The 27,863-nt window shown below is 53.9% G+C and overlaps 1 protein-coding gene across 2 annotated transcripts; it reads left to right on the forward strand.

Annotated features, from left to right (window-relative positions):
* The first annotated feature begins 550 nt into the window (after window positions 1-550).
* SLC5A9 (solute carrier family 5 member 9) lies at window positions 551-27,863 on the forward strand. 2 transcript variants are annotated; one of them, XM_004740356.3, is made up of 16 exons: window positions 551-864; window positions 4,488-4,621; window positions 5,069-6,843; window positions 8,856-8,927; window positions 11,802-11,906; window positions 12,213-12,377; window positions 13,690-13,795; window positions 14,328-14,408; window positions 14,749-14,954; window positions 15,130-15,265; window positions 15,737-15,844; window positions 17,927-18,077; window positions 19,406-19,574; window positions 21,010-21,225; window positions 23,754-23,913; window positions 27,288-27,863. In XM_004740356.3, exons 3-16 carry the CDS (start codon window positions 6,688-6,690, stop codon window positions 27,494-27,496), a joined length of 2,040 nt encoding a protein of 679 aa, XP_004740413.1. In that variant the 5' UTR covers window positions 551-864; window positions 4,488-4,621; window positions 5,069-6,687; the 3' UTR covers window positions 27,497-27,863. The 2 variants fall into 2 exon arrangements, with proteins under 2 accessions (XP_004740413.1, XP_004740416.1); XM_004740359.3 differs by lacking the exon at window positions 4,488-4,621 and having other exon boundaries at window positions 6,625-6,843.

Consider the following 27,863-nt stretch of genomic DNA (forward strand, 5'->3'; position numbering starts at 1 on the left):
GCCTCCATCCCCCAGCTGGCGCACGTAGGAGCCTAAATGAACTTGCACTCATCTGACTTGAGAGTCTGTGTATTCAGGACGACTTCACAGCATTTCTTAGACAAGCTGCTGGTTAAGTGTATGTACACATGCACATGTGTGTGCGCACATGCCGGTCACACCTGTGCACGAGCTGTATGTGTGTGCGCATGTGCCGGTCACCCCTGTGGCTCAGCTCTGTGTGCATGTGCCAGTTATGCCTGTACATGAGCTATGTGTGTGTACACATGCCAGTCACACCTGTCCATGAGCTGTGTGTGTGTGTATGTGTGTGTGTGCATGTGCCAGTCACACCTGTGCCTCAGAGCGTACATGCCAGTCACACCAGTGCACGAGCTGTGTGTGTGTGCACGTGCCGGTCACCCCTGTGGCTCAGCTGTGTGTGCACGTGCCAATCACACCTGTGCATGAGCTGTGACCCAACCCCAGACCTTCTCCCAAGCTCCAATCAATGCCTCGGGAAACCTGTCTGCCCAGGGAAACCTGTCTGCCTGGGTGTGGGAGGGCTGTCTCCGCAGACTCGGCAGCCAACTCCGAGCTGTGGTCTTCCTGGTCTGACCCTGGGGTCCTGGAGAGCCCTGAGCACAGAATAAATTCTCTTTACCCCAAAACAACGTCACAGAGCCAGGACAAGTGCAATTCCTCAGAACCGGCCCGGTGGGCTGCAGGGAGGTTTGGGGCCCTCCCCATGCCTGCACCTGCGGGACGAGCCAGGGCTCACCCACCACAACCTGAGCTCTGGGAGCCTGGCCACAGCTGCTGAGGACAGGGATCCTGAGGCTGACAGCCGAACCCAGGAGGTTCTGTCCAGGCCGGGCAGCACAGGTAGGGGTCAGTGGGTCTGACAGTGTTGCATCTGTAATGTCTGGAACTTGTAACCCTCTTCTTTTTCTTTCATCTCTTGTCCCCAACACTGGGGCTCTGTCACTGTCTTTCTTCCTCCTTTCTTCTATTTAACAATCCTTTCTTTTTGGAATTTAGCATCAAGCCTGCCCACCTGGGGCCTCCCCCCTTCCCCACTGTGCAATCCTGACTTGGGAGCCCTCCAGAAGCCTTGGCCTTTCAGTGGCTGGGGGGGGTGGGGGGTGGGGCGGAGCCATGAAAAAGCCAAGGCCTCTGCAGGCCTCCCGGGCCCTACTTACCTCTCTCCCTCCTGCAGAGAGGACAGCCACTGCCTTCCATGGTGCCAGGGCACCACTGATGCATTCTTGGGGGAAGGTGCCCCCGGAATTGTGTGATGGCACAGCCCTGATGAAGTCTAGCGCGCTGTGCTCAGAGATCAGTCCAGTGGAATTGCATTTGGGTTTCAGTTGATCAGATGATGGGTCCCTGGCAGGGGAGTGGGAATCATTGGCCACAGGAGCTGAGAGATAAAGCAAAGTGGTGGGGGTAGAACAGAGGTGGCCAGCGAAGGAAGGGTGGCTAAGGGAAGCATGACAGGAGAGGAGCCAGATCCAGACCCCAGTCCAGCCATCTCTGTGCCCTGCTCAGAGGTCCCATGAGAGGAAGCCGAGCGGAGCTGATTTCTCCCCTTCTATAGACCCATCCACCTTCTCTGTTCTCTCCCTAGAGACATAGGATTAGGAGAAAATATAGACCAGCTGTTAGAGGAAACCAAAACTAAATTCAAAATCCAAATAAGTCATAACTACAGGATATCACCAATGAGCTCTTCTCCTCGCCTAACAAAATGGGAATTATGAAGGCAGCTCCCATAGCAAGCATCACAATTTCGATCATACGTGGGCTGTGACCTACCCAAAACTTCTGGCATGTGCTGGCAAATGTAGTCCTTACCCCTCATTGTTCTGGAAGGGGAAGTTCATAGCAGGAAGGTTGGCTTCGAGTGGTTTTTCCAGAAGAACTTGCAAGAAGGGAGGGCGAGGCCAGCCAGAGCTACAACAGAGCCTGCCTGGGGTTGGCCTGGGGCTGGAGTGCCTGAGGAGAGGCAGATACCCAGGCAGCAGCATGATAGGTGGTTTCCTTCCCCATGGAAAACACCGATCCCACTGTGGCTTCAGGGGGCCCCAGCCTACTTCGTATCATCAGCATTTCATGCCTCATGCTCAAGATCTTGCCATTAGTGCCTCATTCCCTTAGCCAAGGGCTTCTTGCCCTACCCACCCTCGCTACAGCGTGGGTCCTTTCAGGAATGGAACAATCCAAGGTGGCTCACTCGTGGCTCTGCAGAGGGAGTGAGGGCTTACAGGCACTGGGAGTCAAAGGGAAGGACCATCGAGGGGCGGGGCGCCCGCCATGGAGTGTCCTGGCCCTGACACGACAGTCAAGGAAAGGGACACGGTGAGAGAGGAAGCTGCAAAGATAGACACACTTCCAGCTCAGTAAGAATAGCCAGGACTCTCTCCTCTCTATCCTTTCCACTAGGCTCCAGTCTCATTAATTTGTTCTGCCAGCTCCCTCATCTACATCATCCTAGCCCCCAGAGAGATTTTCTTTGCTTTTTTTTTTTTTTAATTAACATATAATGTATTATTTGTTCCAGGGGTACAGGTCTGTGATTCATCAGTCTTACCCAATTCACAGCACTCACCATAGCACATACCTTCCCCAGTGTCCATCCCCAGCCCTCCCTTCCCTCCCATGCCCCCGCCCTTCCAGCAACCCTCAGTTTGTTTCCCGAGATTAAGAGTCTCTTATGGTTGGTCTCCTTCTCTGATTTTGTCTGGTTTCATTTTTTCCTCCCTTCCCCTGTGATCCTCTGTCTTGTTTCTCAAATTCTTCATATCAGGGAGATCATATGATAATTGTCTTTCTCTGATTGACTTATTTCGCTTAGCATAATACCCTCTAGTTCCATTCACACTGTTGCAAATGGGTGAGACTTCATTTTTTGATGGCTGCATAGTATTCCATTGTAGATATCTACCACATCTTCTTTATCCATTCATCTGTCAATGAACATCTAGGCTCTTTCCATAGTTTGGCTATTGTGGACATTGCTGCTATAAACATTGGGGTGCAGGTGCCCCTTCAGATCACTACATTTGTATCTTTGGGGTAAATATCCAGTAGTGTAATTGCTCTATTTTCAACTTTTTGAGGAAACTCCATGCTGTTTTCCAGAGTGGTTGCACCAGCTTGCATTCCCACCAACAGTGTAGGAGGGTTCCCCTTTCTCCGCATCCTCACCAGCATCTGTCATTTCCTGACTTGTTAATTTTAGCCATTCTGACTGATGTGAGGTGGTATCTCACCGTGGTTTTGATTTGTATTTCCCTGATGCTGAGTGGAGTTGAGCACTTTCTCATGTGTCTGTTGGCCATCTGGATGTCTTCTTTGCAGAAATGTCTGTTCATGTCTTCTGCCCATTTCCTGATTGGATTATTTGTTCTTTGGGTGTTGAGTTTGATAAGTTCTGTATAGATTTTGGATACTAGCCCTTTATCTGATATGTCATTTACAAATATCTTCTCCCATTCTGGCTGTTTTCTTTTGGTTTTGTTGTTTCCTTTGCTGTGCAAAAGGTTTTTTATCTTGATGAATTCCCAATAGTTCATTTTGCCCTTGCTTCTCTTACTTTTGGCAATGTTTCTAGGAAGAAGTTGCTGCAGCTGAGGTTGAAGAGGTTGCTGCCTGTGTTCTCCCAGAGGGATTTTCTAGAATATGTCTCACCACCCCCTTCTTCCCATACCTCCTTGCCTCCACATTCTCCCTCCAGACCCTAAGCTGCAGCCCCTGTCCCTTCCACAAGCCATTCCCTGAACACACCACACCTGCGTACAACTTCTCCATGGTGTTCCTGCCTCCCTCTGCCTAGGGGCCCTGTCTGCTCCTGCTGTGCCTCCCTGCCCTTCTCTCCCCAGCACAATCTATCAGAAATGTCCTCCACTCTTTAAGTGCTGACTTGAGTCCGTTCCCAGGGACAGGAACAGGAATGAGGCACCCAGGTCCCTGAAAGGGCTCATACCTATTAAGTCCACATCAGTGAGATAAATGGGAGGGAGGGGGACCTTCCCCAGGCTAGGGGAGAGGAGTCTTCTGGGAAGGCATGGTGGAGGAGGACATAGCACAGATGTGGGGGCACCTGCCCCACCTGGAGGTGGGGGCAAATGGGGAATGTGGCCCTTCCAGACACGCAGCACCTAAGAAGTGCAAGGATTCTGACCCAAACTCTGAGGGCACGAGGGGAGGAGGAGCCTCACATGAGGAGACTGCTGAGGGGACAACCTGGACCCTGTGGCGGCTGTGCACAGCCTACCGGGGAGGAGCTGGAGGGTAGAGAGGCCACAGGCCCTGGGCCCTGGACATGGCTGGATGTGAGCAGCCATCAGGAGGGTGGGGAAGGGCAGGCCAAACACAGCCTCGGGAGGATAGGGAGGGAACAGTTTGTCCAAAGGGACTGCATTTTGGGTGATGACCTTCCAAGACAAGGCTGTAAGTCTGGAGGGAGTCACTGGCCCCAGAATTCCAAGAACACTGCTTTCCAGATTCTTCAATGATGGCACAGCCTGAAGCCTAAGGGAGACACAGGCCCTGAACACCGGAAGTCAAGCTCCTGGGCTTCTACTTACTGAGAACTACACATGGAATAAAGAGGATGTAGGAAAAGCAGCTTTCTCAAGTATGGTTCTTCTGTCCCCCCTAGACCAGTTGCAAGCATGTCCCCCTGACCAGGAAGCCATAGCCATGCCCAGGGCCACTGTAACTCGAAGAACACAGTCTTACTGCAGATACTACTTAGGAATTATAACGTCCCACACCATATGTTATACACCCTAACTTCATCTAAAATTAACCGCTCTTCCTGTAGGTCCCCCTTCCAAGGTGGGCTACTCTGCATTCCTGGGGTGGGGGGAAGGGGCTATTGTCAGCCAGACCTGAGTCTCTCCATCTCCCCGGTCTGCTGCCCCTCTGTGGCACTCCATGAGAGGGCCCTCCCTGGAGCCCTCCTGACCGGACTCTGTTGCTCCTTCCATAAGCCCCTCAGCTAGAAGGAAGCAGGTGGGCAAATCTTGGCATGCCTTGTGCCGCAGGCACGGTCCTGCATGAGCCGCTGTCTTCCCGCCAGCCTGGGAGGTGTCCCCGCCCCCGAGCCAGGTGCAGCGCAGGTGCGTCGCTCCAGCGAGAGCCACAGCGAGACCACATCCTCCGTCTCGGGACCTCTCGGAGAGGATTTCCTGCATATGTGAGGCCTCATCCTTGAATGCCAACACCTGTCTACACTGTTAACCCATTTTGGAAGCAACTCTTCCTGTCTGGATTCCCTGATCCATGCTGACTAAATGGAAATCCGTAATGGCCACACGGTGATCTTTCCTCGGTGCTTCTCGGTGCACGCAGACCCTCAGCTGCTGTGTGGGAACGCCCTTGGCCGAGCGTGGATGGAACCTAACTTGTCGGTTTGTTCGCTCCAGTTTGGCCTGTCTTTCCTCGTCATCCTTCGTATGTTAGCGGGTCGTGAGGATGCGCATGCGCTGTGCGGCCGTCTGCCCGGGCTCCCGCGCCGCCCTGCATGGCCTTGCCTCTCGTGCCCTTAAGTTGTTGTTTTTAATTTGTCCTGAGCTGGGACACAAATAACATAGAGCAAAACTAGACAGGCGCTGGGGAGGGGGGTGATGTCTGGGGCTCACTGACAGGTCAAAGCTTGGGCTTTGTATTACAAGCTTCACATATCTATCCTCAAGGTTTCAGCACTTCTCTCGCTCCCTTGCTGGCACTCTCTGGACTCTGGGCTGCTCAGATGGCCGGCTGGCTCACTGATGGGTCTCAGATGCATCAGAGGAGATGCTGCTGCAGGCCCAGGCTGCCGGCTTCGGGTTAGGTAAAATGAGAGGGGAAGGTGCTCAGCGTGGGGTGTCTGTGAACATGGGCCTGGGGGGTGGTCAGGGCGGTCTGTCCATGGTCACTCTGCAGTTCAGTGAGATGTGCTGCTGCGATGGGAAAGCAGGCCGCCTGGGTCCTGGGTAGCAGGACTTCTGGGCACAGTGAGCTGTCTGTCTTTTCCAGGACAATCCACTTGTCCTAGCACCCAGCAGGGGTGAATTCGGGCCCACAGTGTGACTTGGAATGAACAATGTCTCTTCCTGGGCCTCAGTTTCCTACACTAGAAAATAAAAAGAAAAATGACAGCTGGCGGGGGTGGGGGAGTGGAAGTAGCAGTACGTGACATGGTAGAGGCAAGGGTCACAGGCCTGTTTCCCTGGTCTTCCTTCTGGGAATGAGGAAAATTGCATTGAACTCACTACTAAGAAATCTGGACTCTAGTCCCAGCTCCACCTTACTTCCCTGTGTGACCATTAGCCTCTCTGGGCCTCAGTTTCCCCTCCACATAAACAGGAGTTTGAACTGCTCGACTTCGGAGGTCCCTCCCAGCTCCAGAATTCCAGGATTCTCCTCCTCTCCTCCTCCTCTTCCTCCTCCTGCTGCTCTCAAGGGTGGGAGTGTGCATGTGTGTGTACGTGTGTGTGTGTGTGTGTGTGTGTGTACTGGGGGCAGGGCAAGGGAGAGAGTCCCACAGAGGATGGGGTGGCAGTTAGGAGGAAAGGGGAGCAGGACTTTCCGTGCCACTGGGGCTCAGAGCTTTCTTAGCAACTAATGGCACTTGGGGTTGTTTAATCATTAAAGGAAGAGACGAAGCCAGGAGCGCCTCAAAGTCCAACCGGCGGTGAGTGACTCTAACAGAGAAGCATGGAGCTGGCAACAATGGGGACTGGAGCGTCAGGAAATGGGGTCAGGACTGTGACAGCTCCACGCTCAGCGCTAGGCTCCGGAGTCAGCCTGCACGCCTACGACATCGGGGTCCTGGTTGTCTACTTCATCTTTGTCATTGGTGTGGGGGTCTGGGTGAGTAGTCCTGGAGGCTGGAGGCTGACAGGGGAGGCAGAGACAGCTCCCTTCTCTGGCTGGGGGTGAAGCTGGGGCAGGGTGGGCAGAAGGAAGGTGGATTAGGGAGGCACAGGTATAAGATGCAGAAATCCTTCCGAAATCCTTCTCTCCAGTCCCTTCTTTTATAGATGGGCAGACTGTGGCACAGAGAGGGATGTGACATGCCTGAGGGCACATAGCAAGCAGAGGCAGACCAGGCAAGGACCCCCATCCCCCAACTCCCTGTCTCTGTGCATCTGCGGCTTTTGGCCCCACCCATCCCCCATCCCCACTCCTGCCCTCCTTCCCATGCCAGGATTGCCAGCTCTGTGATCGCTCCACTCTTGGCCTACCCACCCCCCTCCAGCGGTGGGTGTCTTGGCAAGGAATGGCGCTTTCTAATGGAGCTGGGTTTGGGTGCTCATGGGAAGGGAGCCAGGTGACTCCGAAGGTCCTTCTGCTCTCCACTGTCCACCAGAGCCTTAGCCCTGGAGCGGGGGCCAGGCTCTGAGAGGAGGGAGCCCTGATTTCAGATCCCAGCTGACAGAGCCCCGGAGCCCTGGGAACATGCGAATGCTCTGTGATCCCCCTTTTCTCATGTGGACAGTGAGAACGATAAAGACTATTCCACAGAGGGGTCATGGCCCTGAGTAACATGACACATTTAGGCACCTGGCCCAGTGCCCGGCATGGCAAGGAGCAAGACATGGCAGGTGTCACCACGGCCCCTTCGGGAGATGGGCCAGCCCCCTCAGATGCTGCTGGGTGGCAGATGGTGATGGGAGTCCCAGGCAGTCACTTACTGAGGCTGGGTCACACACTCTCTCTGGGCCCCAGTTCCCTCAGCTGTACAGCGGGGTGAACAGTCCCTCCTCCCAAGGCTGATGTGAGGAAGAAATGGGCAAAAGGCTGGTCACCGACTCCTGGCAGGAAAGGCACCAACTCCTCAGTGACCTTGGGCAAGTTGCTCCCTGACTCCGGCCTCAGTTTCCTCACGTGTGAGAAGAATTCCTTCTGCTCATCTGGCCTGCCCGAGGGCCGGAGGTGACAGGTGGCAGGTGAAGTTCAAGCAAAGGCTTCACAAGAACCAGCCCCTCCCCTCTCCCAACACTCCCTAGTGACTAGGGATGCTTCCTTGGGGCAAAGAAGCCCCTTTTCTCTTTTCCTTTCCTCTTCTTCAGGTATGTCTCCCACCTCTAGACCCAATCAGAGACCTGCTGGCTTCAGCATTTTTTTTTTTAATTTTATTTGTTTATTTGTCAGAAAGAGACAGAAAGAGCACAAGCAGGGGAGCAGCAGAGGCAGAGGGAGAAGTAGGCTCCCTACGGAGTGAGGAACCCGATGTGGGGCTCAATCCCAAGACCCTGGGATCATGACTTGAGCCCAAGGCAAACGCTTAACCAACTGCACCACCCAGGCATCCCGAGCTTTTAGCATCTTAATAAAGTCAGGTTTCTGCTTCCATGCCTGCCATCCACGCTCCCAGCCCCTGAGGCTCCAGAGGAACTCACTCACATCCACTCTCCTCTTGTTCTTCAGATGAGGAGACTGGCCGGGCTCCTACAGTGTGGTCCCACTTCAGGCCAGGGCAGAGAAGCCCCAAATGGGGCCCCTCTCTGCTTGGGCCTGTGGGGCTTTCTGCCATCCTAGCCCCAGTGTGGGAGTCCTGCAGAAAGGAGATCAGGTATAAATCACTTCCTGAACCGGAGTTTGGACAGAAGGAGGGCTAAGGTGGCAATAACCAGAATCTTGCACGCTTGCCCAACACGGTGCTGCTCGCCAAGGCTTTAACCTCTGTTGACCCCTTGGCTCTTCACACCAGCCCTGGAGGATGAACGGTGAGGCCCAGAGAGAGGTGGTGCCCCTCCCAAAGGCAGGTAGAGTAAAACCAGTGAAACTGCCCATCTGGGTCTCGTGGTCCCCCAGTGCCTGAGCCCAGGGACAGGTTTCTGAGCTCCAGAAACCCTCAGCTCTCTCCCCTTCCTTTCCAGTCATCCATTCGCGCGAGCCGAGGCACAATTGGTGGCTATTTCCTGGCAGGGAGGTCCATGAGCTGGTGGCCGGTGAGTCAATCTTCCTCCCTGCCCCTCCCACCATTGGATCTTCGTCTTGTCTTCTTTTGCTAATGTCTCAGCCCCATGAGTGGGGTTCCTGGCACTCTGGGCTCCTTCTCTATGGCCCCAAGTCACCCCCCCCACCAGAACGATCTTGTTAACACACACCTTGGGTGAGCGCCCTCCAAAAGAAATAACCTAGAACGTTCCTGTCTTGGAGAAGCTCACGTTAGCTGGACAGACAGACTCACAGAAAACAGGAGGGAAGCAGGGGGGCTGTGAGTATCTCCGGGAAGCCTCTGGCCTCAGCCACGGGAGATGGGAAGGAGACGTATCTGCTTAGTACCGTGGAGCAGTGAGGAGGACCACAGACGTCCATCCCCAGCAACCTCAGGGAACTGATCCTGACGACTTTGCCAACCCCAGCCTCCCCTATCCGCCTGCCTCACTTGTTTCTCTTAGTCCGCAAAACTGACTTCCTCTTCCTGAAACAGCACGGAGGGAGGTACGCCCTGCCTGGAAATCGAATGGTAGGAGAGTCAGCACCCAGGGCGCTGCGGCTGTGTACACGCGCAGACACACCCGGCTCACACACGCCCGTGTGCATGCACTTACACACCACCAGCCATCCCTACACCCCATGCTGGCTCTTCCCACTTTCTCCACCTGCACAGGTGACAGACTCACTAAAGAGGAGAGGAAGCCCAGGATTCTGACAGAGCTCTCTGGAAGGTTCGGGTATCTGGGACAGGAGGAGTTCGGGTCAGGGAGATCTCGTGTGTTCAGCGTGAGAGTCCCCAGGACAGCAGGGGACGGAGGGCCTGGCAGCTCACAGGGAGAGTAACTGGGTCCCCGGTGGTGCCTGCCATCCCCTCGACAAAAGAAAGCAAGCCCCTTGGAGGCCATTCCTCTCTGCTGGATCCCCAGCCCCACCCCCTATCACAGCCCTGGAGATGAGTCACTAGCAGGGACGAGAAGCAGGACAGGGCACCTCTCTGATCCATTTGGGGGAGTGACCAGGGGCTGGCCTGGGTGCTCATCCGGTCCTGCAGAGAGCAGATCTTCCTGCTCCATGTGAAACTCTGTGTCTCACTGTAGGTGTGAGGAAACCCCATGCCTCTGGACACGAGGAGGGTGCTCCCGAGACCAGTGGAGTGTGGAGATGGGCCGTCTCTGTGGGGCACGGCTGTGTGTGTGGTGTGGAGCTGGGCCTCCTGCCCTGGGAGCAGGCTTCAGCCTGAGCAGAGCCAGCCCTGCTTGGGGTATCTCCGTCCCATTTACAACCCTGGAGCTTACGGGAGTCTGTGACAGTCCTGAGACGTGCCTCACCCCCCATCCTGTACCCCAAAGAGAGTGTGTGGCTGGGAAGCCAAGAGCAGGAGCAGCAGCATCCCTGGTCCCAGGGGGCCCATCTGGTCCCCCTTCCAACCCTGATGACCGATGTCTCCTTGAGTCGTGAGCTAGGAGCCTGTGCTGAGTGGGTTCAAGGCAGCTCCCTGCTCCTAGAGCAGCCTCAGGGCCTTAAGGCCCAGTGCTCTGTGCCCTGGCTAGGTGCTCCAGCGCCGGCCCCACCAGCATCCCCAGGATCACCCGAGTGTGTGGCGGCAGAGGTGCCTGAGGCAATGAGCAACGTCAAACCGGTTGTAATCTCTATGCCTTTATGCTGTCTGCGGTCTGATCTCTGAAGGCCTCAGTACCTTTCCTTTGTTTTCGCTTTCTACCGCCCAGCAACCTCTAAAACAGGCAGTGGGAACAGGTGAGTCCCCACATTTTATAAGTGTAGAGTCAGGATTTGCAGGAGGAAGTGATTTTATTAGGCTGACACAGAGGACAAGCCCAGAGCAGAGTCTACACCTCTGGCCCTGGGGGCCTGTCCCCAAGGGCTGGTCTCTGCCCAGGCTCCAGAGCCCCTCCCTCTGACCCTCCCCCTGCCCAACGAAGGATCCCATCCAATAATAAAAGGTGATAGTAATGAGTGCTTATTAGGAGCTCAGCAATAATTGTGCAGTCATTACTGGAGTCAGTCTGGTTACCGGAGCCAGGGTTCAAAGGTTCATCACTCACTGGTTCTGGAGCTCCGGCAAGTCATTTATCAGTGCCTGAGTTCCCCCCTCAGTCAGCTGGGGATGTAACAGGATATCCGGCCCAGAGTTATGGTGAGGACTGCATAAGAAACTTAGAACATTGCCCGACACTTGGCGATGCTGCTTACGTACTAACTGTACTAACCATTATGGTCCTTATGTCAGTGTCTCTAAGGCCTGAGTATTTGGCTGCCTCCTAGAGAAACATGACCTCAACTCAGAGGCTGGCTCAGCCTGTGGTCAGCCCTTTGGCTTCTCCCTCTGCCTGGCCTTGCCCTGGAGCCTGGAGGCACTGGGGTCACGGGGGGGCCTTTCCAATCCCTCTCGAGGGGACCTCCTCCTTCCCCTCAACATCCTCATCTCTGGAGGCCCCCAGATGGACAGCCCAGTGCAGAGCCTTGTCCTCCCTACGTGACCCTGCTTCCCAAGGCTTTCCTTCTTTCCCACTTGGCCACTCACTCACTGGGTGGCCTGAGGCCAGTGGCTTTGTTTTTCCCAACATTATTTCCTTCTTCTGTAAATTGAAAAGATTAATGCCCATCCCTTGAAATGTTCATGAAGATCAAGTGTATTGCTGCATATTAAATGCCTCGCGCAGTGCCTGCATACATAGGTACCCAGTGAATGTCAGGTCCATCCCTCCTCCTCTGTGCTCCCTCATGTCCTCTCCTTCCTCTGATCTCAGATTTCCTGAGCCCAGCTCCTGCTCTGTCCACAGTTCCTGAGGCCTGTGGTCCTGGCTCCAGACTGATTTGGGTTAAAACTGACCCTGAACCTTGACCCCACTTGTGCCTTGCAGATTGGAGCCTCTCTGATGTCCAGCAACGTGGGCAGTGGCTTGTTCATTGGCCTGGCTGGGACAGGAGCCGCTGGAGGTCTTGCTGTGGGCGGCTTTGAATGGAATGTAAGGAAGTTGACCTGGAGGCTTCTCAGGGGGAAATGGAGGTCTGAAGCTTCCCTGACCCCCATCCCAGTCTTTAGTGTTGAGAGAAACCTTGGAGGTGCTGGGGGAGGCTGCATGGTAAATCAAGAACCCATTTTATAGATGAGGAAATCAAGGCCTGGAGAAGGAAGAGGGACTCATCAGACCACACAGCACCAAGATTAGGTCCCAGTCCCTTGTTCCCTGGCTCAGTTCTCCCCCTAGGGTAGGGGCTGCCCCTCTCTCTGCATCTAGGATGTAGAGACCTACTTCTCCCCACTCTCCAAGGCAACCTGGCTGCTTCTGGCCCTGGGCTGGATCTTCGTCCCTGTGTACATCGCCGCCGGGGCGGTCACGATGCCGCAGTACCTGAAGAAGCGGTTTGGCGGCCACAGGATCCAGGTGTACATGTCTGTCCTGTCTCTTATCCTCTACATCTTCACCAAGATTTCTGTGAGTACCCACTCCAGTGTGGCCACCTTCTTCTTTAAAATGCTGAGTTTATTTTTTAAGAGTTTATTTATTTGAGAGAGAGAGAGCATGTGCACAAGAGCAGGGGTAGGGGCAGGGGGAGAAGGAGAAGCAGACTCCCTGCTGAGCAGGGACCCTGATGCGGGGGCTCCATCCCGAGACCCTGGGATCAAGACCTGAGCTGAAGGTAGATGCTTAACTGACTGAGCTATGCAGCCGCCCGAAAATGCTGAGTTTGTGTCATGGCTTATTGTTGGGTGTAGGGAATGGATAGATGGATGGATGGATGGATGGATGGATGGATGGATGGATGGACAGCTAATAGATTGGTAGAAGGAAGGGAGGAAGAAGGGATGAAACCACGTACCTTCAATGCAAGCCCCCGCTCAGCAGTGATCACAGATGAATAAGAAATGTCTGTTGTGTAAATGACAGTCCCTCTATTCAAAGACTCCATCATCTAGAGCTCATTGATTCATTTATCTTTCCGTTAAGTGATTCTCCATTTAGCACCATGCATTGATTACCTAGAATCTTACAGTAACAAAGGTCCTTATTCTTCCTTCCTTGACCTGCACTCAGAAAACACACTTAAGGCAGATGGCTTGCCCACATCCACACAGAATGTAGCTGTGGGACTGGAACTGAAGTTTGGGTCCTGTGCCCCAGTCCAGGGGTCCTTGCACCTTGCCCTGTTGTAGACCTGGGATGGGCTCATTAAAGAGCTGTGCAGGGGGTCAGCAAGCAGGCACTGACTGACAGGGACCGAGCTTGAAAATGAGCCCAAGGCCACTCCGGCAGAGGGCGCTCCACAGTCCTCTAATAAACCTGAACACGAGGCGTGTCTGGAAGTGCGGTCCTCTGCACCGGGCTCCTGCCCCTGCATGTCCGTGGGTGCCGGAGCTGCCTCTGCTGCCTCTGCTCTGCTAGGGAGCAGGCGGCGAGCCTCTGGGGACCCGCTCTCTCTTCTCCGACCCCTGCTCCCCGCTTCACCTCCTTTGTCTTCACTTTATTCCTTCACCCCTGCCTTCTGGGCAAAGACTCTCCCATCAGCGCCCCAGATGACATTGTTCCCGGTTCCAAAGTTGGATGTGGGGCTCCTCTGCTCGACACTCCCTATGGCCCCTCAGTGTCTGCAAGGTCAAGCCCGTCCTCAGCACAGCACTCTAGGCTCACCCTCATCATGGGATGAGGGCTGCCAGCACTTGGTATCGCTGAGCAGGAGGGGACATACCCTGGTGGCCACAGCAAGGGCCTCAAGTGACCTGGACTCCTGGGTCCTGGCTCTCTGCAGACTGACATCTTCTCTGGAGCTCTCTTCATCCAGATGGCCTTAGGCTGGAACCTTTACCTCTCCACGGTGATGCTGCTGGTGGTGACAGCCGTCTACACCATTGCTGGTAGGGCCGAGGACAGGTTGCACTGGGGCGTGGCATCAGGAGTAGAGACCAAGAGACAGAAGGAGGTGGAGAGGGATGCCTAGGGATGTAGCAGTGAGCAGGGGTGCGACTAGGGGATTGTTATCGGGACTGGGGTCATCAGGACCTGCTCTGGACAAAGCCACCAGCCCGCTTTCCCCTGTCTCCCCCAGGTCTGGGCACTTGGGACCCCAGCTCGTGGCTAAGTCAGCCTGCAAAGCTGGGGAATTTCAGTGGAGTTGGGGTAGGTGGAAATTCCCAGCACAGCAGAGGAATAGCCCTAGGATATTAACAACAAGAACTAACTGAGGCACAGTGGCCACACTCAGGACCTGCTGGGGAGAGAGAGAGCTAGACCAGAGTGCTTGTGGCTAGGACCAGCCAGTGGGGGGAAGGCAGACAGAGAGAATCCACCTGCTAAGAGGGCTTCTCAGTGTGGCCAAGCACAGGGTAGGCACCCAGAGAGGAACCCCCTGTTGGTGTCCACTGATGAGCCCTCTCCTTGGGTCCACAGGGGGCCTCACGGCCGTGATCTACACAGATGCCTTGCAGACGGTGATCATGGTGGGGGGCGCCCTGGTCCTCATGTTTCTGGGTAAGGTAGAGACTTGAATATATTCCCCACCCCCACCCCCACCCCTGCCAATCATGTAGAAACTTCTTACTGATCTGTCTTGGACTTTCACCTCCGTGGTTTGATTGGAACTTTCCAGAGCACAGAGCCTTATTCCACCCCCCCCCCACTGGGTTCCAAATGAGCAAAGTTCTCGCTACACCAACTAAGGGTCTGAGCCCCATGTCCCTCCCCGATTCCCAAATCCTATACTAGTTCCAAGCCCCAGGGCCCCACATGGGACTAGAAGCTAGGGTAGGGGCATGGGACAGGCCCAGCGGGGTCTCAGGGCCGTGTCACTTCCTGTGGTCTCTCTCCACAGGCTTTCAGGAGGTAGGCTGGTACCCAGGCCTGGAGCAGCGGTATAGACAGGCCATCCCTAATGCCACAGTCCCCAATACCACCTGCCATCTCCCCCGGTCTGACGCCTTCCACATGCTCCGGGACCCTGTGAATGGGGACATCCCTTGGCCTGGCCTCATTTTCGGGCTTACGGTGCTGGCCACGTGGTGCTGGTGCACGGACCAGGTGATGCCCCAGCCAGGCTTGGCCCAGCCCATCATACGGGTGGTTCCCTGTGGGAAAACCATGCATCTAGAAGCAGAGAGGGTCGGGCCTTGTTCCCGGACCACCTCAGGGCTCACGTGTGGCTGAGCTGAGCCCCACCAAGCTGAGCAGCCTGCCACTGCTCCTCCCTTTTCAGGTCATCGTGCAGAGGTCTCTCTCTGCTAAGAATCTGTCCCATGCCAAGGGGGGCTCTGTGCTGGGGGGTTATCTGAAGATCCTGCCCATGTTCTTCATTGTCATGCCTGGCATGATCAGCCGGGCCCTGTACCCAGGTAGGAGCTGGACGGTGTTGCACTGGGGGTAGGGTGGGGTGGAGGGTGGGGGAGCCCACCTGTTACTTCTATTAAGAATACATCGTGTGTCAGGCTTTGTGGGCCAAACATACAGTAAATGTTTCAGAAGAAGACATTTGTATCTGAATGTCATCTTAAAATCCTACTTTCCCTTTATAAGGGAAAGACCTATGAAGGCATTCTTGGTGCCTTCTAAGGATTTTTGCCTTTTAAGCGAGATATAAGGCCTCAAACCCATAGGAGTCTGTCAGGCTTTGCAGGGTAGTATGTGGTCAAGAGATTTCCTGGAGATGGCTAGATTGTGGTACCCAGACATCGGCCTGCCCCTTGACCCTCTCGCTCCTACAAGAGATGCTAGTTCTCTCCAGAGTCAGCAGGAAAAGGTTTCCTGTAGTTTCTTCCCATTGGAAAGCAAATATTGGGCTCTAATGGCCATCACGTCTTCTATAGATGAGGTGGGCTGTGTAGACCCTGACGTTTGCCAAAGAATCTGCGGGGCCCGAGTGGGCTGCTCCAACATCGCCTACCCTAAGCTGGTCATAGCCCTCATGCCCGTCGGTGAGTCCTGCCTCCCCCACGTCGCCCTGAATTCACGCCCATCCCCCGGCTTCCTCCAATCCCTGCTGCCCAGGAGGGGCTTTAAGGATGGATATGGATGGGAATAGGGGATAAAACCTCACCTCCACACCTCCTTCCCCAACACACACACACACACACACAGAGTTTTCACGAGCGTCTACACACCCAGTCTGGGTCTAATTCTGGAGATGCAGGGATGAAAGACCCCCCCCTGTGCTTGGGGTTTATGCCATCCTCAGGACACCTGGGCTCACTGAGGATACAATGCTGCGTCACCAGTGTGGGGACACAGTGTGGCTGAGGGATCCCTAAGGAGGCACCTGACCCAGCCTGGGGGAACCTCAGAGGTTTCCCAGAGGAGAGGAAATGGAGCTGAATACTGAGGAACATTTTAAGCAGACAAAGCCAGATGCAGGTGGGAAATGTCACGGGGAACGAGGGACTGCATGTGCTGAGGCTGAGGGCTGACCAGAGAGCAGGACGTCTGAAGCGGCCTCATGGGGCTTACCTGCAGGGGGAATGGGCCGCAGGGGTGGAGAGGAGGTCGTGCCCCTCACTGTGGAGCAGAGCCTTTCCTCTGGGTTTTAGGCCAGAGCACATGAGGGGATTCGATCTTCAGAAGGAGCAGTCTAAGGGACAGCTTAGCTTCGGGGAGGCAGAGGGAAGGTTAACGGGTTTGCGGTGGCCCAGCTGAGGGTGCTGATGGCCTGGGCCAGGTCAGTGGTTTTGGGGTGGACAGAAGGGATTTAAAGATCTTTGTAAGGTACAGGTGGCAGGATTTGGTGGCTGATTACATTTAAGGGATGAGAGAGACAGAGGGATCCAGAGAGGGCTCCCAGGTCCTGGGCTCACGATGATATTGAGAGTAGGGGTATAGGTAAAAGCCAGGTTTATAAGGGAAGTGTTCGAGCTGAGCTCTCCCCTCTCTCCTGTAGAAAAAGAAATGAATCAAAGAAACAGCAGAGATGGTGGGGGGCCTGGCTGGGACTGGCCATCCACAGGGAGGCTGATCGAGGGAGGGGGCTTGGGAGGGCAGCAGAGGAGGGGTCTAGGATAACTGAGTGTCTCCTGTGGAGATTGGAGTTTGCTACCAAAGGAAGCAACAGAAGACCCCAGAAGAAGGTGCTGGCCTCGGTTTGTTTGGAACGCCTTAACTCTTTCAGGGAGACCTCTAGGAGGTGGTTCAACGTTTGGACTGAGAGGAAAGAGGGCCGAGGTTGGGCTGATGGAAAGTGGTCTCCCTAGATAGACGACTTGTTTCTAGAAGCTTGATAAAGACCGCAGAGATCAGTGGGTTCTACCCTCTCCTGCAAACAGGGGGAGAATAGGTCCAGAAAGGAAGGAACTCATTCAAAGATCACACAGCTAGTTACTTGCAGAACCAGGAAACAAATCCAGGCCTTCTGTCTCCCAGGCCAGGGCCTTAACCCGACACCACTGTGTCCATGAAAAGGCACACAGACAGAAAACACTCCATTCTTTTTTCTTTTTTAAGATTTTTAAAAAAGATTTTATTTATTTATTTGACAGAGAGAGACACAGTGAGTGAGGACACATCAGCAGAGGGGAGTGGGAGAGGGAGAAACAGGCTTCCCGCCAAGCAGGGAGCTGGATGCGGGGCTCTATCCCAGGACCCTGGGATCACAACCTGAGCTGAAGGCGGGTGCTCAATGACTGAGACACCCAGACACCCCCAAAACACTCCATTCTTAACAGGCACCCTCCTCCCCAGCAGGGGCCAGTAACCCAGTGTCTACAAACTCTGAAACCCAGACCAAGGAGTCAAAGCAGCAGGGTCACCCAGTCCCACTACTCTCGGTGATGCAGCTGAGGAGGTTGGGTGCAGATTACTTGCTCAAGGCCGCAGAGCAAGACAGAGGCAGTGCTTACCCAGAAGCCGGCCTCCATGGCTCTTGGATTCCTTACCCGCCCAGATGGGAACCTCCTGCAAGCCATCACCACCCCAAACCCCCGGCTCTTCTGGATACTGTAGGCTCCGTGGCCCCCGGCAGAGCTGGCCCTCACCGGCCGGTTGCCCACGGAGACCTCGCTTCTCCCCAGGTCTGCGGGGCCTGATGATCGCCGTGATCCTGGCTGCCCTCATGAGCTCACTCACCTCCATCTTCAACAGCAGCAGCACCTTGTTTGCCATTGACGTGTGGCTGCGCCTCCGAAGGAAGGCCACCGAGCAGGAGCTGATGGTGGTGGGCAGGTGCGTTGGCCCCTCTTCTGGAGCACCCCTTCCTGCAGGCAGGACCCCTCTCCCCTCGCCTCCCTGCCCTGGGCTGCCCTGGAGGGCGGGGGCAGGGGCACGGCCGGGTCTGGGCCCCGGCACTGGCAGTTGTAGGACCTGGTTCTAGCTCCGGCTTCCCGCATGACCTCACGTAAGTCCCTCCCCAGCTCTGGACATTCCTCCACTTCCAGAATAAGGAGAAAAAAACTCTTCCCTGTCTGTTCAATTTTCTCTTTCTCTGATGACTGAGTAAGTGAGAGAAGCTGACAAAGCATTTAAGAAAGGGAAGGTGAACTGTAGGGGGTCGGGGGTAGTTAGCAAGCAGCTTACCCCCAGGAGCTCTAGAATAGCTCTGGCCATTATCCCAGGAAAACGGAAAGCGTGTTAAATTTACTCCATCAGACTCACCCTGAGCATTCCCCTTGCATCAAACCTTGTGCTGGGGACACCGGGGCGATGTGTACTGGTCTGACTGTGCTGAGGGCTGAGCATGGTAGCAGTAGCACAGGTAATGCAGCATGGGCTGCAGCAGCCAGGAAGTTGACAGGATGGCTGTCTCCAGTGGACACAGAGCCTTGAACAACAAGCAGGAGAACTTGAACTTCATCTCGTTGGTTTCGATGTTGTGCTTTTCAAAGTATCATTTGGTGGCTTGTTTTCTTTTCCTCCCTAGGCTAGTAGTTTACACGGGGCTAAGGGGCACTTTCCGGACTCTTTGCTTCATAACTTAAGGCTCCGTGACTCAGGTTTCTGGATGAACACGTTTATTTTTTCCGTTTGGAAGATGATACTTGACTTTCAATAATTTACCCTCTTCCATCTCTGTGCCTTTGCACTCACTGTTCCTTCCATCAGGATGGCTCTGGTCTACAGCTGCCTAAGGGGGTGCTGTGTGTAGGGCCTGAACATTTAAGGATCTGCGAGGGGAGGGGCTCCAGTGGGGCCTGAGGCGGGAAATGTGGGAGGGAAGGGAGATGAAAGAACAGGTACTCAGAGACATTTCCAAAGATGCTCCCTTCCTTCTACTGAGGCGGTCTCATGCCTTTTATTTCATCCATCTGTAGGGTTCGTGCGCCATCTCCTGGCCAATGGCATTATTGCACCCAAGCAAAATTTTCAACTCGTGCATGCAAAATTGTTCAGACAGTGCTTTAGGGTACTTGGGCCTGAACCAGGATCAGTTGAGGTGAAGTCAGGAGGAGAAGGTGGAGTCCCCGCTCTGAGATAAGTGCCAGTGTAATGGAGTGGCGGGTTAGAGCTAAAGGAGCCCAAAGAAGGGAAATTCTAGCCCTGTGCCCTCTCTGCAGAGTGTTCGTGGTGTTCCTGGTTGTCATCAGCATCCTCTGGATCCCCATCATTCAGAGCTCCAACAGCGGGCAGCTCTTCGACTACATCCAGTCTGTCACCAGCTACCTGGCCCCGCCTATCACCGCCCTCTTCCTGTTGGCCATTTTCTGCAAGAGGGTCACAGAGCCTGTGAGTGCAGCAGGGCCCCTGTCTCTCCCTGCACACCAGAGGGCTGGGAGGTCCGGGCTGTCCATAGCCTGGGGTCTCTTTGGGACATAATAGGCATACCAGCTGCCTCCTTCAGGCTTCCATCTCCCCATCCACAGTGTAGGGTTTTGATTCACTCATTCACTCGATAAGCCTTCATTGATCCTATTATGGAGGCTTCTAGATGCGATGGTTTATAAGTTTCATGAAGGTCCACCATCTCTGGGCCAGGTGAGAGGAAAGATGATTCAATAGCGAATAACCATAAGGTCTAGTGGCTGCTGTGAGAGTGGAGGTTGGGAGCACCTAACCTAGGGGATGCCTGGGAAGGGGCCAGGGAAGACTTCCTGGATGAAGGACATCTGAGCCTAGACTGAAGAATGAATGGGGAGGAGAAAAATGTTTCCGACACGTGGAAGAGTGTGTGCGAAAGGCCGGGACAAATGGGAGGCTCTCTGGGGTCTGTTCCCTCTCTAACCCCATAAGGTTCTGTATGTGGGCAAACACCAGCCACAAATGACCCTGCAGGTGCATCGCTGATGAAGCTGCTGCAGGTTGATGGGCTGGGAGGAGCTAGAGGGGCCGGGACGGTTGCCTTGGTTACTCCCCAGGAAAGCAGAGAAAAAGAGGGGCCCGATTGTGTGGGCTGTGCTTTGGGGGCTAAAGGATGTCACGGACACGGTTCCACATGAGCCACAGGACACCCAGAAGCTCCTCTCCTTGGGGGGAGGACAGGTACCCAGGCCACATGTTTATCGTTTCCGGAACTTTAACCTCCCTGCTGATAACCAGGTGCACAGCAGGTCTTGGCTGAATTCTGGGTGTTTCTGTTTGTTCCAGAATTTTTGCTGTCAGGATCGGCACCTCATTTTTAAAATATGAGCCTTCTGACCCTCACATGTGGGGAAAGGTGTAGGTTTGGTTCAAGTGGTGTTATAAACAAAGAAGGAGATTTTCTTTCTTTCCTCTTTCTTTCTTTTTTGTTTTTGTTTTTGTTGTTGTTTCTTTCTTTCTTTCTTGGTAAAAAAGAAGAGCTCTATTCTGATTATTTATTGTGACAGAAAATCAGGATGGGATACCTGGTTTTCCCTACTTATTACAAAAGCATATCCCATTCTAGCTGAATAGCAAGCATCTATACTTACTATATACTAATTTCTTCTATCATTGCGCATGAGAAAACTCTAAGCCAGTGAGGCTGTCTCACCTGTTCAGTCATTCTGGAATGGAGCCACGATCCAAATCCTCGTCTGGCTGACTTTGGAGACTATGTCCTGCCCAGGGCACCACTCTGCCTGCTTTTAAGTTCAGCAAAGGCTCAGCATTACAGGGGAGCTCACCGAGGTGGGCCCGCAAACGGTGTAACAGACCTGAGCTTGCCAGGGCCCCCGCCCCCATGTCTGCCCTCTCTCCACAGGGAGCCTTCTGGGGCCTCATGTTCGGCCTGGCTGTGGGGCTTGTGCGCATGATCCTGGAGTTCTCCTACCCAGCGCCAGCCTGTGGGGAGGTGGACCGGAGGCCGGCCGTGCTGAAGGACATCCACTACCTCTACTTTGCCCTCCTGCTCTGTGGGCTCACTGCCATCGTCATCGTCGCTGTCAGCCTCTGTACCAGCCCCATCCCTGAGGAAAAGGCAAGTAGAGTGCTGGGACTGGGGCCCCTCGAAATGCTGTCCCTTCCCCCCCCCTGGGCCCTGGGATTCTAGCACCGAGCTTCATTCCAGTGGCTTGACTCCTCTGTGGCCATACACACGTTCTTGGGAGAGGAGCTCACTGGATTATTCAATCCCAGGTGAAAAGTAATTTACTCAATTGGAAAATTACTCAGTGAACTTGTCCTGTGTGCCAGGCACTGTGTTGGGGTTACAAAGACGAATTGTCCCTGCCGACTGTCCAGGACAGACACCAACGCCGACAGTTATCCCACCAGGAGAAAATGTGGGAAGGCGCCCAGCATAGGAGGGGCGGTCACCCCTGGGGGATGGCAGAGGGCTCCCCGGCAAGGTCACTTTGAGCTGGCCCTAGAAGAAGGAGTAGGGATTCATTGGTCAGTGAAGGAACAGGTAGGTAAGAAAAGACATAGAGTCTCCCAGAGCCCAGGGCCAGCACCCCACTCTCCTGTGCTGACAGATTTCCCAGTCCTCAGTCTTTTGAAACCTTTCATCTTTACCTCATGGGCGGAGCCATGACACAACACTGCCATCTGTGTGGCTTCAACAACCAAAGTTTATTTTCTCACAGTTCTGGAAGCAAGAAGTCTAAGATCAAGGTGTTGGCAGAGTTCTTTCCTCTGAGGCCCCCCTCCTTGGCTTGCAGACGTCTGCCTTTGCCTCCGTGTCCTCACCCTGTCCCTTCCCCTGTGTGTCTGTGTTCCAATCCCCTCTTCTTATAAGGATACCAGCCCTATTGGATTGGGGTCACTCTGATGTCCTCATTTAACCATAATTACCACTTTAAAGGCCTTATCACCACAAGCAGTCACATTCTGGTGTATTGGGGGTTAGGACTTTACCATATGAATGGGGGAGGATTATAGAATTCAGTGAATAACAGAACTGGTGCCAGAAGCTAGTCCCAGAACTTCAGGAGGAAGGCATTACCTGTACAGTGCTGGAGAGTTTGCAAAATGACTTTATACCCTTGACATCACTAATTCCTACAGACAAAGGAGTCCAGACAGGCCAGTTTTTCTGGTGGCTCATTCCAGAAGTGCTTTCTCCCCACTGCTTTCTTCAGCTTCTCCATTGCCTACTGCCTCACTCCCACACGGAAGAATCTCTCACTTGAAATCCCCTCCCCAGCCCCATTCCTCCCTCCCACTCTGCTCCCCAACAGCGGACTTTGCAGGGTGGTCACTGGCAGCCTCCACTTCCCACCTCCTGTCTCCTCATCCAGTCCGGCTGGTGTCCCACCTCCCCACAGACCCTGCGCTCACCAAGCCCCCTTGATGCTAGAAATGAATGATCATATCCGCATCTTCGTCGCCAGTGAGTTCCGAGGAGAACTAGCCACCACACACCACGTCCTGCTCATGTCCGTGACACACTCCCCTCCAACCCTCTGCTCGCTCTTCTGAAGCCTTCCTCATGGTGTCCCTTAGGGACCCACCTATGGCCTCTAACCCTTTTCACTCACACTGTCCCTGAGCTGGTTTATATGCTCTACAGGAAGATGAAACTCCATTCTCTCGCTCTTGCCCAAGATTCAAACCCAAATCCAGCTTTAAAGAGGCACCGCCCATACACTGCTAATGGCACACCGTGGAAGTATGAAGCCACGCTTACTGAGAGGTCCTTACAAGTGGAGAAGCAGCCTGGGCTCTCCTGAGACCGTACAGACACATAGCTGGGCGCTGGAGGAAAGGGTCCTAGAGGACAGCCGCTCCCCCGGTGTGCTGGACATGTCTGTACGAATTCAGCGACAGGGGAGGGACAGTTGGTCCAATCTGTAACCAAGAGCTGCTGGGCCAGGAAAAGAGCTTTTTGGAAAGGAGATAGTACAGAGCTCAGATAGTTCTGGTTGGGCCCAACCCATACCAGCTAGAGAACTTGTTGGGTTTTCTGCTGTGCCACCAAAAAGGGAGAAGAGAGAAAGCCACCAGGGCTGTACAGGGAATGCAGGCTTGCTGCTCCTTACCCGGACAATCTCTGTTCTGTAGCAGCAGGCCCCGCAGGCATTCTGTAGGCAAAGTCTCCGAGCTCTTCCCGTGCCCCAGCTGATGGGCCAAGGCAGGAACCTGAGAGCCATGTTCACTGCTTCCTTGCCCGAACACTGCCCCCAATGCTCTGTATTTTGTATTCTGCTGTTCTAGCAGCCTCCAGCCTGGATCCCTCAGTTCACCCCAAGAGAGCTTTCTAAATCTCGCAGCTCAGAGTCTCGTCTCTTTGTCTAAAGTCTGCAGGGACTCTCCATCGCCTATGAGTTTCTTTTTAAGAGTATCAACTCCACAACCTGATCTTGGAAGCATTCTGTCATGGGGCGCCTGCCTCTCTGTCCAGCTTCTCTCGTCCCAGTCTATGAGTGGGGAGCCTAGAGCAGGTGCTCAGAGGGGCGCAGCTGTTCAAAGGAAAGGGCATTCGGGCTGAGAGCCAGGCCTCCTGACTCAGCCCTGTGCCTGTTCCTCACGCTCCGCTGAGTCAAGCAGTATTTTCTTTCCCTCCAGCTTGCTCGCCTGACATGGTGGACACGGAACGGTCCTCACCCTGAGCTGGAGAAAGAAGCCCCAGAGGGCACGCTGGGGACATTGGAGATGCCAACTGGGGTGAGCCCTCCAGGAGATGGAGGGACAGAGAGCTCCAGCCAGGGCCGGGACCAGCATGGAGGTAGGCTGGGGCCACGCTGGGGGCACACATCACACAGGGGTCATGGGGATGCCGTGTCATGGGGCCCCAGAGACCCTCCTTTGGGGATGAGATCTCGGATGCCAAAAAAAGAAAATGACTGTTCCTCCCTTCCCACATGGCTACCAAACTATTAGAGAAACAAGACAAACAAGGCAGGAGTCAAAATAGAAGTATATATATACTTATAAGTATATAGAAGTAGAAAGATTTTGTTTATAAGTAGAAAGTAGAATATAAGTAGATAATTATATAATTAGTATAAGTATAAATATAAGTAGAAAGTAGATTATATATAAGTAGAAATATTTTATATTTAAGTATATATATAAGTAGAAAGATTTTGTTTATATCCATGGGGAGGTGCATTTCCTTATGGTGAAGCCCAGTGTCAGACAGAGGTTCCCATCAGCCTCCTACCCCTGTGGGCCCTGCGTTGACAAGGAGGAGAAGGGAGGGACACAGCCAAGTGTGCCCCCTTCATGCTTCCCAAATCTACCAGCAGGGAAGTCCCCTCACCTCCCCTGGGCTGAATGAGTCTAAGGGCAGAGAAATCAAAGGGTGTTACACTAACTGAGTTCCCTCCAGATGGAAGGAAACATGAGGCACATCAAAGAAACTTACTTCCCTCGGGGCTTAACCATTCTGCCTGAGGCACCCAGACACATGGCAACCCTGGGTCCGTATTGGTCTGTCCCTCTTCACAAGGTTCCTCTAGATCAACAACCATTCCTATGGGTATCGTCCTCGAGCTGCTGATGGCCATATACTTTTGGCCTCCTAGAGGTCCTTAAATGTGTTCGAATAGTCCCTTAGTGAGATGTACTCCAAGGCCACACAGTGTCTGAAGTTGAAAATTGGCATAAGACTTAATGTTACTGCTTTAGACACAACACAACTGTAACCTTCCCACCATGTGATTAAATAGCCACATTAGAATAGTCTGATATAATGACCTTATAGAGATCTCCTAAATTATAAATTTCCTAAGGAAAAATTACAGTCAAAAAAGTTAAATCAGGTGGCAAGCAAAGCCTCAAATCAATTTCTCTTGCCTTCAGGAATTAATAATTTAATGATATTTAAGTCCTAAATTTACTTCCTGCCTCAGTTAGAGGGAACTCCAGCATGTGGGTGGAGTTGGGGTGCCTTGGTCAGCAGCCTTCTCCTGTTGGATTGGGTGGGGCTCCTTCTGGGCCTCCACAGTGTCTTAGTCCCATTCCCAGCCTCTGGGTACTTCTAATAAGTCGTGTTTAGCTGAGAGCATAGGTGACATCATCAAAGTGCCAGCTGGTAGAGCTGAACTTCCAGCAGCAGCACGCCATTCAGGTCCCTCGTCTTTGCCAGGTTCGGGGGGGCCCTGCGCTCCCCTAGGCCTGAGAAATTGTCCCCCTGTCTTGACTCCCTCCCCTTTGCTTAAGGCCCTGCTAGAGAAGCAGCCAGGGGCCTGGAGTCAATGACATCATAAGCTCCAGCATCACACTAAGAGCCAACACTCTCATCTTCTTGCCCAAGCTGCGACAATTAAACGCCTGCGGTCCACTCTAAAAACCTATGCTTAATGGAGAATGTAACCCTTTACAAACTTCCAAGGGCAAAACCCGTATGGGCTGACTTCAGAAAGCCCCACCAATGCTCAAAGTCAACACCCCTGGCCCCTGTCTAATCAGTTGTCCCATTAGTTTCAGTGTGTTTTGCTTTGCACAATGTAACCTCTTGTCTCTTTTTCACATTTTGTGGTCCGTACACCAGATGGGTCTCAAAAGCGTTTCTCCCCGCATCAAGGCAAGAACCTGGTCTAGGTTCCTATAAAGTGTATGGCAGGGAGGAAGCAGAGGCCCTTCTAGGAGGTGGATCCAAGAGAAGAGAGGGATGGAAGAAGCTGGGAAGGTAGCTTTAGCAGAAGGAGGAAGGGCACCACTTGCACTGTCCCGGTGGTACCCCGGCACGAGACAGACAGACGCCATCATCACGGCTTTCCCTGGCGGTCCCTGTGGCCCAGCGCAGAACCTGTTGCTGGAGAAGCAGAGAAATGCCAGCCCCGTGTGGGGGGCTTGCTCCCCCAAAAGATGAAGGAGGCATTTCCCACTCCTAGAAGGCAACCCCTGGAATCCCCCTCTCAAAAGGTCCACAGGCAGAAGAAGCCTCATCTTTGTTGTCCTTGAGTTAAACAGCAACATGGCAGTGTAGTTTTGTGTCCTAGAAAAAGAAAGATGAAAAAAAATATTAAGGACAGCAGAATAGGTCAGAAAGAAGTGTACACACACTCACATGTACGAGGTCATGGCTCACCAACAACCGCCTTGTGACTTCTGAGCCTCGGAGCTGGCGCGATGCCCTGTGCATCACCGGCCTCTGAGGGCGGCCCTGAGAGTCAGAAGAGAGTTCTCGAATGGGCTTGTAAAATGCTACAACCCAGTACCGTTGGAATGCCACACGCCTGGTGTTGCTTAGTGCCGCCTTAAGCAGGTCCCCTCCTTTCTCTGAGCCTGTGTCCTCCTGGATACAAGGTGGGAGCGAAACCAGGTGGTCTCTTGGTGGGACCAGAGACGCTGTAGTCACACTGAGCTTACCAGGTACCAAGTTCCAAGGTCATTAAGATCATAAAGCATTTCCAGTGGGTTCTGTCTGACCTCGATGAAATATTAATTTTAATATGCATCTGCTAATGCAAAAAAAAAACTTTAAAAATACTTACTTTATTACTTCCTTTAAACTTAGTTTTTAAAGAACTGAGCTACCCTTTCACCTCAAAGCAGCCCCATCTGGGTGCTGGGGAGTCAGATCCACACCAGCTGTCTCACGCGTGTTTGGAACCGTAGTCAGCTGAACCTCTCCCTGCTACTCCAGCAAGGCTCACTTTTCGAAATGCTAGCAAATGTGCATTCTCATCTGATGCCCAAAGCAATCTGGAGAAGACCTGAGCATCGCAGTTAACCTAAGTGAGAGAGAAGCTGCGGCTCAGAGGAGCCGGTGGGTGGTTAGCACAGGACCTCAGGTAGGCCAGCCCGGAGTGGGAACGTGGCTCCCAGCTGTCCTGGAAGAGATCATGTCCCACTCCATCCTCATGCTCTGAATTGGGATGAACCCCATTATCCTCACCGCATCCCCCTACTTGCATCACTGAGAAGCTCTGCTGGAGGACTGGACGCTGGGGTCAGAGCTCTGTCCCAGTCTCAGCTGGGCGCCCAGTCTGTAGGTTCCCAGCAAGGCCCCAGTACCACCTGCCCCTCTTTCTGTGCGCCCCCTTTCTGTGTCTCACCAGTTCCCCCTCCCCTGCCCCTTCTCTCTCCCTGGCTGCCACCTGGCCTCACCTCCCCTTCTGCTTCCCTTGTTCCCCCGGCTGTGGTCCCCAGCCCGGTGCAGGCGGTGGGGCAGGGTGCTGTGGGACTGGTTCTGTGGGCTGGCCGGCAGCCCCGAGCCTGCACGGAGCCCCGAGGAGATGGCTGCGCGCCAGCGGGAGCTGACCAGCATCGCCGAGGAGCCGCTCTGGAGAACCGTCTGCAACGTCAATGCCATCCTGCTCCTGGCCCTCAACATCTTCCTCTGGGGCTATTTTGCCTGACTCCGTAGACCTGGCTTCAGTGGAGACCGAGTAAACTGGACCGGAGCCTGGCCAGTCTGTCTTGCTGTGGAAACCGGGGACCATGGAGGCCGAGCCAGCAGAAGCCCCTGTCCCAGGCTGCACACCGGCCACGTGGAGAGGCCATGTGGAGAATGGGAGACCAGAGAGGGCTCTGGGTTTGCTCAGGGCCACACAGCAGGACTCACACTGGGTCTTCTGACTCCAGCTCTTTGTCCATTTTACTACCTATGTTTCTACCTCAGAAACACTGTTCCCACCCCCTGGGTGCTTCCTTTCAGGAGCTTTTACTGTCCCTGTGTGTTGAGGCTTAAACAAGTGGAAGGCATAAGAAATGGGGTTGCAAGAA

Source organism: Mustela putorius, unplaced genomic scaffold (genome assembly GCF_011764305.1).
Source record: "Mustela putorius furo isolate JIRA1106 unplaced genomic scaffold, ASM1176430v1.1 tig00003853_pilon_pilon_pilon, whole genome shotgun sequence".
Classification (NCBI taxonomy): domain Eukaryota; kingdom Metazoa; phylum Chordata; class Mammalia; order Carnivora; family Mustelidae; genus Mustela; species Mustela putorius.